Source organism: Lytechinus variegatus, chromosome 5 (assembly GCF_018143015.1).
Source record: "Lytechinus variegatus isolate NC3 chromosome 5, Lvar_3.0, whole genome shotgun sequence".
NCBI classification, from domain to species: domain Eukaryota; kingdom Metazoa; phylum Echinodermata; class Echinoidea; order Temnopleuroida; family Toxopneustidae; genus Lytechinus; species Lytechinus variegatus.
The window spans coordinates 15,195,005-15,211,731 of NC_054744.1; the positions used below are offsets into that span (position 1 = coordinate 15,195,005).

At 36.0% G+C, this 16,727-nt stretch overlaps 3 protein-coding genes across 3 annotated transcripts in view; 2 read left to right on the forward strand and 1 right to left on the reverse strand.

The window, feature by feature from the left end:
- Positions 1 to 4,186, reverse strand: part of LOC121415545 (degenerin deg-1-like) — a 40,631-nt gene extending 36,445 nt beyond the window's left edge. The window contains exon 1 of the mRNA XM_041608788.1: positions 3,912 to 4,186. The gene's annotated coding sequence lies outside the window, so the exon portion shown is untranslated. The remainder of the gene's footprint in view (positions 1 to 3,911) is intronic.
- The window catches only part of LOC121415544 (Bloom syndrome protein homolog), a 48,476-nt gene continuing 33,323 nt past the window's right edge, over positions 1,575 to 16,727 (forward strand). Inside the window, exon 1 of the mRNA XM_041608785.1 lies at positions 1,575 to 1,601. The gene's annotated coding sequence lies outside the window, so the exon portion shown is untranslated. The remainder of the gene's footprint in view (positions 1,602 to 16,727) is intronic.
- On the forward strand, positions 8,848 to 16,426 carry LOC121414903 (long-chain fatty acid transport protein 6-like). Its single transcript, XM_041607950.1, has 9 exons — positions 8,848 to 9,644; positions 10,123 to 10,335; positions 10,744 to 10,902; positions 11,573 to 11,697; positions 12,422 to 12,622; positions 12,962 to 13,055; positions 13,426 to 13,624; positions 14,884 to 14,981; positions 15,560 to 16,426. The coding sequence occupies exons 1-9, from the start codon at positions 8,975 to 8,977 to the stop codon at positions 15,865 to 15,867; spliced, it is 2,067 nt and encodes a 688-aa protein (XP_041463884.1). The 5' UTR covers positions 8,848 to 8,974; the 3' UTR covers positions 15,868 to 16,426.

The window sequence follows — 16,727 nt, forward strand, 5'->3', positions numbered from 1 at the left end:
CTAGCCGCCTTTCACACGATAAAAAATCGTAATTTGAATGATGATTCTAGTGAATAATAAGACAAATGACGAATTCTTACTACGTGTGAAACCAAAATAGAACATTATCAGAATCATGAACGCTGATCACAGTCACGATTACAATAGCAATCATCATTACAATGATGATTCAAGATTCACGTGTGAAAAGGCCTTAGTCTAATGACGAATTTTAGGACGTGTGAAACCAAACAAGAATTACGCTAATCACAATCTCGAATTCAAATTCTTGTCCAGAGATGAATTCCAGTTAAGTTTCACTCAAATTTAACGTCTAAAAGGCTTGACTCCAAAACATCTCTTTGGGCGGAGCTTACGTGTCCTTTCCAGCACTTCCGTAGATAATATAATTGTCATGCACTCATCGTATCTATGCAGTGCTTTGATTGACAAGTCACCAAGGACACACCCCACCTTCGTTTGGGAATTCGAATTCAAATCACAATTTTCAAATGACGTGTGAAAGGTCCGATGGTTCTAAAGATGAATTGCAATCATCAATGCAATGATGATTCAAGGTTCACTTGTGAAAACGCCCTAGGTTCATGCCAGGGGCGTCGATCCATTTTTCAGATTGGGGGGGGGGGCAAAATCATGAATCAATTTTCCAAAGGCGCTCGATCACACCCACACACATATGCCTATATATATGTGTACATATATATATATGTGTATATATATATATATATATATATGTGTGTGTGTATATATATATATATATATATATATATATACACACACACGCACATACACACACACAGAGACATATATATATATCTCACTAGCAGATAAATCGAGCGCGAAGCGCGAGCTGAAAATTTTGATATTTCGATCTGAAAAAAAAATTGAGTTTAATGGACGTTTTTAATAAAGAACAAGATATATATATCCAACAAAAGATTATTGCAAATCGAAGTGGGAGTTCTTTTGAGGTTTAGAACTGAAAACGGGACCATATTCACCTATTTAATCATGGAAAGTATGGGTTTTTGTTACAAAAATGATGCGAGCGCGAGCTGAAATTTTTGGATATTCCAATCTGAAAAGTTGACATTTTGAGCACGATTTTAGACGAAGAACGAGTTGTGTATCTCAATGTCGCTTGCTGATTTCTGTGTAGCATTACAATCTAATTTTATTTTTAGCACATGCGGAATTATTATATATATATGCGCAATATTTTCATTGGTGGGGCGATCGCCCCCCCTGCCCCCCCCCCATAATCGACGCCTCTGGTTCATGCGATTGTTTTTGTGATCAGGTCCTACATTCAAGCATAAATGGTTCAATGGATGGTCGCTGAATCCAACATCAATGATATGCCATTCTTTAACAATGTCAATGCTGTTACGCAACATATGATCTAACAGAGAGCGAGGCTTGACTCTGGTGTGTGTGTGTGTATTTGAATTTTGTCAGGCGTGTATCAATCAGATATGATTATTTACATCTGGGACCGACCTTTAACGTCACCATCCGAAAGACGTGACCAGGGCTCGAACCTCTGCATATCAATTTGTCACTTCCGGGCTTGGATTACAGGTGCACGCCACAACACCCAGGTAAATTGTGTCGTATTAGTCTGATGCAAGTCAAAACATTATTTAATCTAATTGTAGTTTAAAATATTGGAATTATGCTCCTGAATTGATGACAGCATAATTTCATACAAATCCGAAATATCGTAACCTGAATTTGGGCCAATACCATAACTCTATACCATGCCCTTTTTAAAAATTATTCTTCACAACTATTGACTCCAAAAGACTGGGGGCTGCTAATTGGGCGAAGTTAATTCGAAAATTCCACACGGTAAAAAAAATCGTAATTTGAACGAGGGTTCTATTGAAAGATATGGCTAATGACGAATATTTAGCACATCTGAAACCAAACATAAGTAGAATCACGAACGCTAATCACAGTCACGATTACAAGAGTTATCATCATTACAATGATGATTCAAGATTCACGTGTGAAAAATCCCTTTGATTATCACGAATATAAAAAAAATATATGCTGATGGTTTCAATTCGTTTACGCTTTATTAATGACTTATTAATTTTTTTTTTGGAGGGGGGGAATCTCTCTTTTATGTTTTTATTTGACACTGAAAAAAAAAATCAATGTGTTGAATTTGCGGTAGAAGTTTCTTCTTGATGCATATAATTATCATCAATGTTATTTATAATTATGTATTGGAAGATGTCTGACATTGTGTTTTATTGTAACATTCATGAAAAATGATGTTAAATTTATGAGTTGTCAAGGCATTTGTAAAGACATCAAAGTTCTATTTGTTATATATATTTTATTTTGTATATGAATTGAACTTATCAATAAAACTACTCAATACAAAAGAAATTTTACTGCGATCTTTTCTGATTATACAAAAATTATCTATTTGAAGGGTATTTATCTCATCAAAATGCGTATGCACACTAACAACATTTAGGTGCACACAATTGAGGCCATTGTTATTGATAAATTTTAAATTAATTTCATTGCCATTGTTTTGATACAATCCTGTTCATGTGGCCTGCCATGTAAATCCTTAACATTATAAAATGGCATGGTCAGTCATACAACATTTACGACATTTTCAATCTATAAAGTATTCATTTTAGTCCAAGTTAAGCTATGTTACCATGGTAACAATATTTCCACTTATTATCTCCTCTTTTGTCCAGCTTTAGTAGAAGATTCAAGGCCTTAATCAATTCTGTCCTCTTTACACAATTTAGCAATGAACTACCAAATGGGTCCTTTGTTGACGGATAACAAATACATCATTGATGGGCAATGTGGTTGGACAAATATTTAGTTGCCAATTCGAAAGCTAATATAGTTACGCCTTCTTTTTTAAAGGTCAAGTCCACCCAGAAAATGTTAATATGAATCAATAGAGAAAAAATAAACAAACATAGCGCTGAAAACTTCATCAAAATGGGATGTAAAATAAGAAAAACATGACATTTTAAAGTATCGCTTATTATTCACAAAACAGTTATATGAAAAACTCAGTAATATGCAAATGAGAGAGTTGATGATGCCGCTCACTCATTATTTCTTTTTTTTTAATTATACAATTTTTCATTTTTTACAGATTTGACAAGGACCAACTTGATTGAACCATAAAATGCTAAAACAATGGTCATTCTACACCTTAACTGAGGAGAAAACTTTGTTTGACATAACAATAAGGAGCAAATCAGAATATTTCATATTTCATATAATAAAATACAAGAGAAATAGTAAGTGGGGGACGTCATCAGTCCCCTCGTTTGCATACCGACCAGTATGTGTATAATTATAACTGTTTTGTGAAATTACCCAAAATTTCAAAATGTTATAGCTTTCTCATCTTACATCCGATTTTGATAATGTTCAGTGTTATGCTTGTTGCATTTTTTCTCTTTATATTCAAGACGACTTTTTGTTAGAATGGACTTGTCCTTTAATTTGAACGTTTGATGTAATCGGGTAATAGAGTCAACTGGTCCGTGATTAGACGTGATTGGTTTTCCGTCATGATAACCATCAATCTGTAGTGTCCATAATTAACTACAATGTTATTTGAAATTTAGCAATGCAGTACAACCTCTCTTATTGATTTCACATTTCAAATAATGTAATTAGAGAGTGATAGATCACATAAATTCTGTGTAATCATTGATTTGTTTGTATTATGAACAGTTTATACGAGACAGAAAATGAGGCATGTACTTTCAAATATTACTTAGAATCTACCTCGTAATTGAACAATAATTAAAATTGTCAGATGCTTTTTTTCTGATAGGATATACATCTATAGCAAACAAAAAAAGAACTGTAATTGAAAATAAACAACTAAATCTCAACACATAACTACTTACCACAAATAATACTCCCTCCAGGATTCGGGTAAACTCGCTGTTATGAATGTCAATGGATGCAACAAACGTCAATTGAGAGAATTTTTGTCCCTCTCAGTTCGTCCACCAATCGTGGTAAAATAAATGAAAGCTTCAACTTTACTGGATCAATAATCCCCCATTATCGGGATATATGAAAAATCGCTCTCTAATGGTTTTCCTTTCAATCACCCCAATTAGTTAATGAAACGCGGTGAAATTCTCCAAAGGAATTTGAACAAAGTATACCCGCTGTATATTATTCGTTAATATGTCACAACCAACAACCAGCAATAGTGCGATTTTTTTTATTCGTTAGCGATACAGTGCATTTCATATTTGTTTTCACATGCACTTCGTTTAAAAGCAGGTTTCTTTATATTATTATTATTTGTGATAGCGTGCAATAATTATCTTAATGTTTATATAGTTCTAAAGCCCTATCCAATTATATTAACTTATGTTTTGTTGGTTAAGCGATTGCGAAGGGTACATTAATCGTTCAACGTGAATTATTCTTTTGTCAATTTTTATTGATTTAGATTCAGTGGCGTATCTAGGACAAACGGCGCCCGGGGCAAGCGCTAAAATCGCGCCCCTTTTAAAGTGTATTTTATATATTCTACACACGACCAGTCAAATAAAACAAATCAGTGCGAGTGTAAATATTTTTTAATATCAAGACGGAATATTCTAAGTTATTTTTTTATCATGAAAATGATGTGTATCTAACGTAAACAATGAACGCGAGCGATAAGCACGAGCTGAAAATCATTGATATTCAGACCTGAATAAGGGAACATGTAAAAATATCATTTTTATTAAAGAGATGATGGTAATGTATCTCAGTAAATAAATCGACTTAATATACGAGGGCGAAGAGCAAAGCTATTTTTTTTTTTTAAGAATGAATATTCTAATAATTTGGTTTTTTATATATAAAATATAAAATTTAAAGGACTATTTGAAGGAATTGCTGATTTAAATATATATACTGTTTCCTCACCTGACTGTTTGTAAACTTAATGAAGATGATTTTGTATCTCCCTTTTCAAATCAGCACGCGTTGAAACGCTTTGACAGTCAAACCAGAAAAATATGTATTTCAGAACAGTTTGTAAGAATTAATGAGGAGTAATGTATCAAATGATATGCAAACTCGCAGCTAGAGATGAAAAATTATGACATTTGCGTTTGAAAAGGGAATCTTTTTGTCAGGAGTGTTGGAATTCTTGAAATGCAAACCCGCAGCTAGAGATGTAAAGTTATGACATTTGCGTTTGAAAAGGGGATCTTTTTGTCAGGGGTGTTGGAATTCTTGAAGAGAATAGGTATATCACTAATCAAAAGTTGGCACGAATATTCATCCCTGGGTAAAGGCATGCAAGATTCATTTTCTAAATGTATTGGAAACTGCATTACCATGGTATAGCATTGGACGGGGGTATTAGTCACATTCAGTTGTTTTCCTTTACTGCGCCTTATACCCTTTTCTCTTCATTTTTTTTCCTTTTCTTTATTTTCACCCCTCCCCCTTTTTTGCGCCCCCTGAAGGTGGCGCCCGGCCGGGGCACGTACCCCCTTGCCCCTCGCTAGATACGCCACTGTTTAGATTTCATGATCGGTTTTCCACAATCTACTAATTAAACAAAATCGGTATCTTGTTAACGGATAATTGATGGACAATTTGGTTTGACAAATATTTGGTAGCCAATTCGAAAGCTAATGATTACGCCGTCTTTTTTAAGTTGAACGTTTGATGTAATCGGGTAATAAACTTGACAGGACGTGATTAGTCGTGTTTTCTTTTCCATCATGATAACCATCAAATCTGTAGTGTCCATAATGAAAATGATGGACTAAAATGTTATTTGAAATTTAGCGATGCAATACAACCTCTATTCGTGATTTTACATTTCACATAAGGCATTAAGAAAGTGACAGTTTTAAATTGGACAAAAGGGTGGTGTGACCCCCCCCCCACACACACATTTTTTTTCTTCTATGATTTTGCTTGATTTTGTTTGCTTGTATGTTTTGTTTTGGGTTTTTTATGAATACTTTATTTTGTTTGTAATATCAATGTTTTACATGTACATTGAATTGTACTATGTTGTATTTATTAATTAAATATACATGTAACATGTTTTTATCATACACGGACGTTCGGTACACGGACGAACAGCCTTTGGCTGATGTACGTGTAACGTGTCGAAATAAAATAAATCAAATGAAAATAGATCACATTGATGTAATCATTAATTTGCTTGGATTATAAACAGTTTAACACAAAAAAAATATTGGAATCTGCCTCGCAATTGGACAATGATTAAAATTATCAAATGCTATATTCCGATAGGGTATACATCTATAGCACTAAAAATGTATAAAGAGCAAGAAAAAATGAACAACTAAATTTCAACTCATAACTTATAACAACAAGTCTTCTTCCGGGATTCTTGAAAACTCGCTGTTGAGATTGTCAATGGACGCAACAAAACACTTATCAATATTGAGAGAATTTTTGTCCCTCTCAGTTCGTCCATGCATCATTCGTAGTGAAATAAATGAAAGCTACAGCTTTCTTGGATCACTAATCCTCCATTATCGGGATATATCAAGAATCACTCTTTAATGGTTTCCTCTGCTCTACATTCAATCACCCAATTAGTTAATGAAACGCGGTGAAATTCTCCAAAGCAATTTTGAGTACCCATTGTATAATATCCGTCAACAGCACAATGAAATATAACTGGACTAACAACCAACATGACCAACAGTAGTGTGAACTTTTATTCGTTAACAGTGCACTTCATATTTGTTTTCACTCTTCTTTTAAAAGCAGAAGATTTTTTTACATTTAGACCTGAAGAGGGGCATTCTAAAGCAAGTTTGTAGGAATTCATTAAGATCATACGTATTTCACTAACCAAAATGATACGAGCGCGAAGCACGAGCTGAAAATTTTTGATATTCAGACTCGAAAGGGGGACATGTTAAGGACTGTTTTTAGGAATTCATGAAGAGCAGACATGTCTCACCAATCTGCTAATGCGAACCTAAGCACGGGCTGGGAATGTTTTAAATTCATACCTTAAAGGGGGCAATCACATGAAGTAGTCATAAAAAAAAGTCATTACATAGAATAATAACGACTCGAAGGGTGAGGAAATATATTTGGTGTATATTGACTTGAAACGATATATTTTAGTACCATTCAATTCCCTTAAACAGGAAAATTAATTTCATTAAACAGACAATGCTAGCACCAGGAGTGATCACATACGCCCTAAGCAAATTATGTTATATAAACTTATGTAATATAATTATATTATTACCCGTATCACATCTGAGCAGGTCATTTACAAAACCGCATTGACCTAGATTTTCTGAATATCGGGAAGGGGTAGGTATATTTTTCGTATTTTGCTCGGTCTCTTTGCGCTACTGACTTTGCGTCCAATGACGACACAAAATATACCTTTGTATCTTCTCTGGGGCCCGTTGCAGAAAGAGTTGCAATCAATCGCAACTCTAAAAATCATGCGTAACTTGATTTTCAACCAATCAACAGCGCGCATTTGGGACTTGGGATTGATTTTTTGGCTTGCGTTTAATGGTCTCACATCCGGGCATTTGAGGATGCTTATGATAGAGATAGAGATAGGCTTCAATATGATCCGTGCAGCAACACTAAACGTCATAATAAATACAGCGCTGAATCCGGGCGCTTACAAGCTCCTCATAATGGTAAAGCGCAGACCCTAACCCCTAACATGGCGCAATGACCCTTTCATATCTCCATTTTCTTTATTTTGCTCTATATATCTAATTTGGATGATAATAAAAATATTGTCTGGCTCTTCTTTCGGGGAATATCAAATGTACTGCCCCTAAAAGAATCACATTGCCTTGTCTAAAAACTCGGGCCAATATGATTCTGTTGCGGGCAATATTATTTGATGAAGGCCAGTCAATATTATATAAATATAATTATATGCTATTATATAACATATATGATGTAATATTCAATGATTTCTTCTTCCTCCACTACTTTGCTCTTTATTTCTCCCTCCTTTTCACCTTTCTCCCGTTTTTTGCCAGACGATGGGGGTGGGGGGACGTGTCCCCCGTAGATACGCCACTGATGGACATTATACAGTTCCCTGTTAAAAAATATGACTTTATCTCAGATTAAATCTATAAATAGAGCAATGTAATCACTTAACTCAACTCTGTTTCATATTTTATATGCCGTATTACTATCTTTAGTGTATAATGACAAGTCCTATATCACGCTGAGTCATTGATCTAATTTGTATACCAGAAATATTTGGTGTCCATTGTTAACGAGTGTCCGGATTTTTACATGAACCAGAAGCAATTGAAATAATAATAATGTGTAAAAGCAAGTGCATACACCCAAGACGAGGGCTGGAGAAGGGATGGAGGAAAAGAGAGATACTTTACATTTATTGAGATAGAAAGAGAGAAGTGGGAGAAAGATAGGTAATAATTGTGTGAGTGTGCGTGAGGATGAGTGTGTGTTTGCGTGTGAGGATGTGTGTGAGGGAGATAGAATGAGAGAGAGATAAAGTTTTGATAAGTGTTCTTTGATGAATTTTAAAACTCAAAACATTTTTTTTTGTTCGTGTATGCATCTGCCTTAATAAATTTATTTTCCAGCACGTCCCGGGGTTGCAGCCTTGTAGTTCATGCTATCTGTTTGAAACCATTTATTATCAAATATTATTATGCAGCAGAGGAAATTGCATTTTTCTTCTTTTATGAAATATTTCAGTTTTACGAAGGCGTGCGAATATAAGATAATATAGCCATAATCGATGGGTGTAAATGCTAAGTAATCTGTTCCTTTATTTTGTTTTGTTGATCTGTCCAAAGGTTGAATAGTATAAAGTGGTGGATCCCCGTTCTTATCTGATCACAACAGTAGGCCTATATACTAAATCTGAAAACATATATATTTTAGCAGCTCCAATCAGTGTATGTGTTGATGTATATATAGGACATGATTTAGTCAGTTAATGATTCGTAGTAGTAGCGGTGTATCTCTCAAAACGGAAAGAGGTCGTAAATGTGGAAGCAATATGGCATTTTTGGGGCTCGGTCGATCTGCTCTAATCACAGCATTACTATCTGTGGTTATTGGGTACTACTGGATTAGATCCAACAAAAACTCTACAGAAGGTTTGGACCAAAAACTGTCAAGACACGACATCGTGTACCTGCTGCTCACCACCATTGCTGTAACTCTTGCTGCCTGCTATGCCTGGCTCCGTATCAACTACCCAATTTGGTGGAGCGATCTACTGTACTTCAGAAAGTTGATACGATGGGACATGTCTATCAAGAAGAAGATGAAGTCGGGAGAGACCATCCTTGATGTCTTTGATCGTCACGTCTACCAGCAACCCGACCATCCTTGTATCTTATTCGAGGATGAGGTTTACACTTACGCCGAAGTGGACGGCTATGCCAATCGAGTGGCCCGCTGGATGATGGACACTGATCCCAGTCTTCGGAAAGGAGATGCAATTTGTCTTTTGCTTCACAATGGTCCGGTGTTTGCCGGAACGTGCATGGGTTTGATGAAGCTAGGGATCGTTGCAAGTCTCCTGAACACAAATTTAAAACCAGCTGCTCTTCTGCATTGTTTGGAAGTCAGCGAGGCTAGGAAAATCATCTTCGGGGTCGGTAAGAATGCCAGTTATGATTCATGGAAATGTTCATTAAAATTGAAATGACTGAAGTAATACATAGTAGTCTCAGACTCCACACAACTTTTTCATCTCAATCATAGAAATAAATTGCTGGAGGCTACTTCAGTTCAATTAAAACAATCACCTCATAATCATTGTACAGTGTATTTCGAAAATATTGGCCTAAAAATGTAAGAACCAGGAATGTAAGTCAATTTCAACCTAAAAATGGCAACAGGACTGCCATGATCGACAATCAATAACATCAAACGGGGTGGTGTTTCATCAATATTTTCGTTCGACAAGTTGTCAGATCTGACAACTTTCCTGTATTCTGATTGGTTGAGAAGCATTTTTACCATAGTAACTGTCGGATAAAACGTCCGACAAATCCTTTCATGAAACGCTCCCCAGAAATGTTGCCAAGTAGTGAAACGTTTTCATCGCGTTTCTCACTATCATTGATGCTGTAGAGTTATGGCCCTTGGTGAAAGAAATGCTTCCTCAGCTGAGCGACCTGAACATCGAAGCCTGCATGATCATAGATTCCGATATGGAGACCTCATGCAATGTCTCTTCAGATGTTCTTACCATGGATCTCTCGAAGCTCCCAGGTCATCCATATGCGAGAGATGCCCACAAGCTCACCGACATGGCTATTTACATATTTACATCTGGTACAACGGGTACGTATTAAAAGAGATATAAATACACTGATCATTGTCGCAGACCGAGTGATGCCTTTGAAGAATATGGCAAAGGTTTAACGTTATCTACTTTCTAAGAATAATTCTCCTTGATGAAATGGTATGAAAAGAAACGGAAGAATAAAATTAACCCAAAATAACTTGAGTTTACAAGGAAGGGCCTATTATGTGTTACACCTGCCTACTTTTTTAAAAGAAAGATTAGTATAAGTTGAGTAATTAGAATCTTAACTGCATACAATGGATACAGCAATTGAATGATAATAACCCCTCATATGGAATCATTTTCCTATAAGTTTGTTGATACTTTTTCAGTCTAACGTTGCATTCTTTAACCTCATCCATCATAATCATAATCCCATAAATCGAATTCCACCTCCTCATAAGGAATGCCGAAACCAGTGAACGTACTCCATCGGAAAATCATCCGAGCCACATATCTCCATTTCTTCTCCTACCTCACTCCTGATGATGTGTATTACATCGCTCTGCCGATGTATCACTCGGCTGCTCTTCTTCAGGGGGTCTTTTCAATATGGTATTATGGTAAGTGTTATTCAGGAAACTGGTACTTCAATGGTTATGTCGAGGTTTTGAGGACTACTGCGTTCAAGGTTCGTACTAATGTAAAATCGGAATTGCTCTGTGGTAAGCGTAAGCATTATTCTTCATTGTTGTTAAGCAATCACCGACACATTTATATGGAAAATAGAGAGCTTGCAGAATAATTATAGAACTCGCCGAGAACTCAAAACTAAAAATTAGACAATTTGCATGTTATAAAATGATGACATGATTACATAATATTACATACAGCCACCCAAGAAAGCATCAGCTGCAGACCTGAACTAATTAAACTATTCCGGTGTTTTTTTTTTTACTTTGATTATATCTTAGTGACCACTGAAATGATAACGCAATTTAAACCACAATGTATAAGCTTGAACTTGAATTTGGCCTTTGAACTTGAGGTGAGAAATACATTTCACGGGATAGAAACAATAAGAAATTATTGTTGACAAATTAACTGTTTAAGCAGTAGGCCTATGCATGGATGAATCATTTTTAATATGCATTACCATAATATCCGCTGTTTAATTTCATAATTTCTATAGCGTTGTCAAAAGATATGACACAAGGGCATAAAAATGGACCTCCGTTTGTCCACATTCAAAGACTCATACGGACATTTCCTTACCATTTCTCCCTTTTTCAGGAGGAACTGCTGCCATCGCAAAGAAGTTTTCTGCATCACGCTTTTGGGATGATATCAGAAAACATGGAGCAACAGGATTCCATTACATTGGCGAGCTTTGCAGATATCTTCTAGCCCAACCCAAAGTGAGAGAGTGATACCAGCTTCTTCTAGCATATTGGTGGTTATGATGACCAACGATTGGTGTAGAAATCAATTCATATGATGAGCACTGCTCAACGCTAATATGGATTAAAATGGGTCACTTGAGTTTGTGCAGGATTAAAAAAAAATAAATGCAAGGGAAACAGAGAAGTGATATGAAATGATGTAGCAGTAATGTGATTAACTTAAGCCACTTGATGTGAAAAAAGCGAAAAATCATCTAGCCGACTCTTGTTCCTTAAAAAAATTAGCGTATGATATTTTTCATAATTTGTATCGAGCAAAACAGAAAAGGCAGGTTCTTAATCTAAACAAAAATGAAGACGCAAGTATATTGCAAGTACTGACTCACAAAATTGCGACTTCTAAAAAAGTTCTTATTACTTCCCAAAACAACGTGAGTACTTTTTGAGAAAAAGCGTGTGTGTGGGAGGGAGGGTGTGTGTGTATGTGGGGGGGGTATGCGAAAATTCTAGCATATAACGGTCACATGTCCCTCTCTCCTTGTCAACTTTGTATTGATCTGTCTACTTTTCACAAGGAGTGCATATGATTGCTGAGAAAAATAGTAACGCCGCTTTGTGTGATTTTTGACATCATAACAATCACTTTTTCTTCCGAACTAAACGCTCCCCAAAGATCATAACCTTCATTCACAGTCTCATTACTATTTTTCTTTCACCGTTACTTCTTCCATATTAACAGAAACCAGATGACGGGCTTTATCCTCGTAAGATACGGTTCTCTCAGGGAAATGGATTGCGTCCGGAAATTTGGCGGGAATTTCAAGAGCGATTCAAAATTGGTAATATCTTCGAGATATACGCAGCCACCGAGGGGAACTTTGGGCTCATCAACATCGATGGCAAAGTGGGCACCGTCGGCAGGTATCCATGGTTCATGAAGGTATGTTCCGGATGCGATCTCAATTTCTTTCTTGTAATCATTTTTTCAAATGAATTCGTCTCCCCTATGTCTTCCTTCATATTTGATCGATTTTCTGAGCAGCAATATGAAGGTCAAGTCGGGAGTAATGTAGATGTATAGTATAAAGAGCCAAGTTTATCAGTTATGAACAAAATACGCTGTCCCAAGGAAGCTGCACGAACCCCTAGGAAGTCTTCCAAATTGTTGCTTATAGCCTTTGCAGTGATCTGTCTCTCAACATAAAATCGGTGGATTCCACCTGTTTATTTTCGAATACATGTCTTTGATTTTTTCCCCCAAATTTTGTTAATTAATCAGAATGCAGTTGACACTCTCGAGATTGTTGACTACGACTATGCAAGTGGTGAACCCAAACGGGGACCTGATGGATTCTGTATACAGCTTCGTCAAGGTACATACTGAATGTCATTTGTTTTCTCCGAGTGTAGGCCTACACCTTGATCAAGAGCTGTGAATAGGGTTAACTTTTTTAACCATGCACATATACATTAATACACATTGCTATACCGATTCTAGAATTACTGTCAAAGCCAAAATCTGCAGTAGCATTGTACTCTGAATGCTTATTTATTTAGCTATAAAGTAGCTCGGACACTTCTCTTTCGTCTATTCTAATATCATTCTGTATCATAATATTATATTAAGCTCCCAGCGGGATTGAAATTCCCTGATTAATATCATAAATCTCTTTGACGGTGAAAAAAAGTCGTTCATGTCTCCATTTCTATAACATTTCTGTACCTCACTATTCTGTATTTCAGGTGAAACTGGCCTGGCGTTAACCAAGATCAACAAGAATAATCCTTACACTGGTTATAAAGGTTCGGAGGAAAAAACCCTGCAAAAAATTGTCAGTAATGTCAAGAAAAGTGGCGACATGTACTTCAACAGTGGGGATCTCCTTAGGTTAGATGAAGATGGTTACGTGTATTTTAAGGATCGCCTTGGTGATACGTTCAGGTAAAAGTTAAGTGCTTTTTCATGGTGCATATAAGTTTCATGAAAACGTGACGTTCCGTGGCTTCAAGACAGTCGAGAGAGTCACGCGTCTTTGTTTTCACAGGTTGTCAGAATTTTATAAGATTTTGATTTTTTTTAACGGAATTTAATCCTCTATAGCAGACAGTAGGTCAAGACCTAATGCAAATTTAGCGAATCTCTCAGTATCGACATCAAAATTATTTCAGGTGTTGATAACTTTCTTTAATAATGCTTGATTTCGTTTACCTCCTATATGCGCACCTGAAACACTAAATGCACAATTAGTATATTAGTATATTAGTATAGGTGCTGTGGCTCAGTGGATAAGTCTCCGGACTGTGAACCACAAGGTCCGGGGTTCAAATCCCATCACAGCAGTAGCGTCCTTTGGGAAGGCGTTTATCTACACTTGCCACTCTCGACCCAGGTGTAGTAAATGGGTACCCGGTAGGAAAGAATTCCTTGAATGCTTGATGCGCCCGATCAGGGTAGCCGTGCTAAAGCCGGGGTTATAGAATGCAGCGCTTAGAAACAATTGTATCAAGCGTTATATAAAAAATTGCATATTTATTATTTTTATTATTTCAACGTTTTAACGTTTTAAAAGATGCAGTTACAACTTTTAGGAAGTTCGCTAATCATTTACCTATTTTCGTGAACGTCATTATTATTGGTCTTAGCGTGGAAAAGTTTACAATTAATTTGGGTTAAAGAGAAGAATAATATTCTATCAAACTAAAAGCGTATACTTTTGGTGACTAGTAATAATTTGATCATTTGCAGGCTATCATTTGAAGCACGAAATACGGATTGAGGATTTTTCAATTTTTACGACTTTATAACACATTCAGCAAACCGCTGCCGTGCTCCTAAATGCACCTCTAACAATTCAAAATTTTCATGCAAAATTATGAAACTACAATAATTATTAATTTCATAACGGTTTAATTTAAAAGTTTAATTTAAAATGTTGAATGGATGGCCTTTATAATTCAGACTGGGACCGATGCAGGCAAAGGTTCACAATCAGAGATGAGAAATTTGATTCTTTCGTTGGAATTAGTGTGAAATATCACTCGTGGCTAATCGCTTAAAAGTTAGAAAAGAAGAGTCAGACACTGAGACACGAAATATCAATCATGTTAATACATCAGAAACCCTCTACTTCAACTTCGTTTGAGATCACTTTGACCATGATCTGACATATTTGTATCCGTTTTATTTGGTTTGTATTACAGATGGAAAGGAGAGAACGTCTCGACCATGGAGGTATCACAGACTCTCAGTACATTTCCTTCTTTCTTAGAAGCAAACGTTTATGGTGTCAAAATTCCAGGTATACCAATAAGCCAATAAGAGGAAATGTAAATATAATTAAATAGAATATTTTGACTTGCTAGCATAGATTGAATCAGGCAGAAGTTTTGGTTCCGACTGACTAACGTTTTTGTTCTCTCTTCGTGCATTTCCATATAGTCATGTCGTACTTTAATTAATAACTTATTTTTAATGATGGAAAACACTGAATGAGAAAGAGAACAAAATAATGAACAATACTCGTGCTATCTTTATTTTTCAATACTATATTTTGCATAGGACAACTGTAGAATAAAGCTTTCAAATCACAGTAGATTAATGGCATCATTGTTATAGACTGACAGTGCCCACAAATTTTAGCCCCTGGTTTTAAGGGTTCATCAATCGACGTTGGCTCCATCAAGGTGTGAACATGATGTAGGCCTACTTATCAATAACCAATCGAGATGCCCATTATTTCTTATTTATTTCATGACTAGTATTTAATTTTGGCTTATCCATTATTGGATATCATCCGTTAATAGTTTATTATCAATTTGTCATAATGTACATGTAGGCCTAATCTTTATGCAGTATATCAATATTTTTGGCCTCTAGGTCAAGACGGCCGAGCGGGCATGGCAGCGGTGGTCATAAGAGAAGGGTACGAACTTGACTTGAAAGAACTATTTGGTCACGTGACTAACTACCTTCCTGGGTACGCCTGTCCGAAGTTCATCCGCATCATGGACAGCATGGAGATCACGGGTACCTTCAAACACAAGAAGACAAAGCTGGTCGAACAGGGATTCGACATCGACGTCACAGAGAATCCGATATACGTCATCGATGTAAGGCATAAGACGTATGACATGTTGACGTCGGAGAACATACGGAAGATCCATGAAGGACTAATACAATTCTAGATGTGAACTTGTTAACAAAATGAAAATATTAATGGTATATACTATGAACGGCTAAGCTTGCTATGTCTTTGTTTTCCCCGATCGTCAAACCTGGCAAAACACCCGTACACCCACACACGCCTAAGCATGCACACACAGAAAATTAAAATTCTGCCGTTATCGCTCTATGTAACGAATTATGGCCATCATGTATCAAAATATCAATTATTATAAGACCTGTACATCATGTATTTGTGACATTGATCGTTTTGGAGCTCAGGGCTTTGTGAACGACACGAAAATCTTTAAAGAAAATACCTTGTAATTTATCAATATTGTACTTCTTAATCTTCTGTTACTTCTAAAACATTTTACTTGTTGATATGCATTATTGTTTTAACGAAATAAATATTACTGAAACTGTATGTTACAAATTGCTCTGTTTAAGAATAAAAGTCGAGAAGAGTTAAAAAATATTTGCAAAGGAAAGATTAAGAGAAGCATAAGAATAATGGATAATAATGATATATTTTATTCCTATATGATAATTGAAAGAAAATAAATAGCTCTATTTCTTGGATTTCCATCGAGATCGAATTATTATTTCAATTCATTCGTATTGATTGTGAGTGAGAGTGTTTTTATGTAAGATTATATGTTTGGGTGTGGGGGCACGTATGTGCGCCCCCCATCGGCTGCCCCACCCCCAAGGGGGGGGGGTAGAGAGAAAAAATGCATGGGACAATTAAAATGAAATTATATTTCATAACTTTGATGAAACACATTTCCTTGGGCCTATGTGTTCACTTCTCCTTACACTCGATGAATTACAAGAATGCAAACTGTCGCGAATAAAAACGTTTCACCGGATGTGGGAGAAA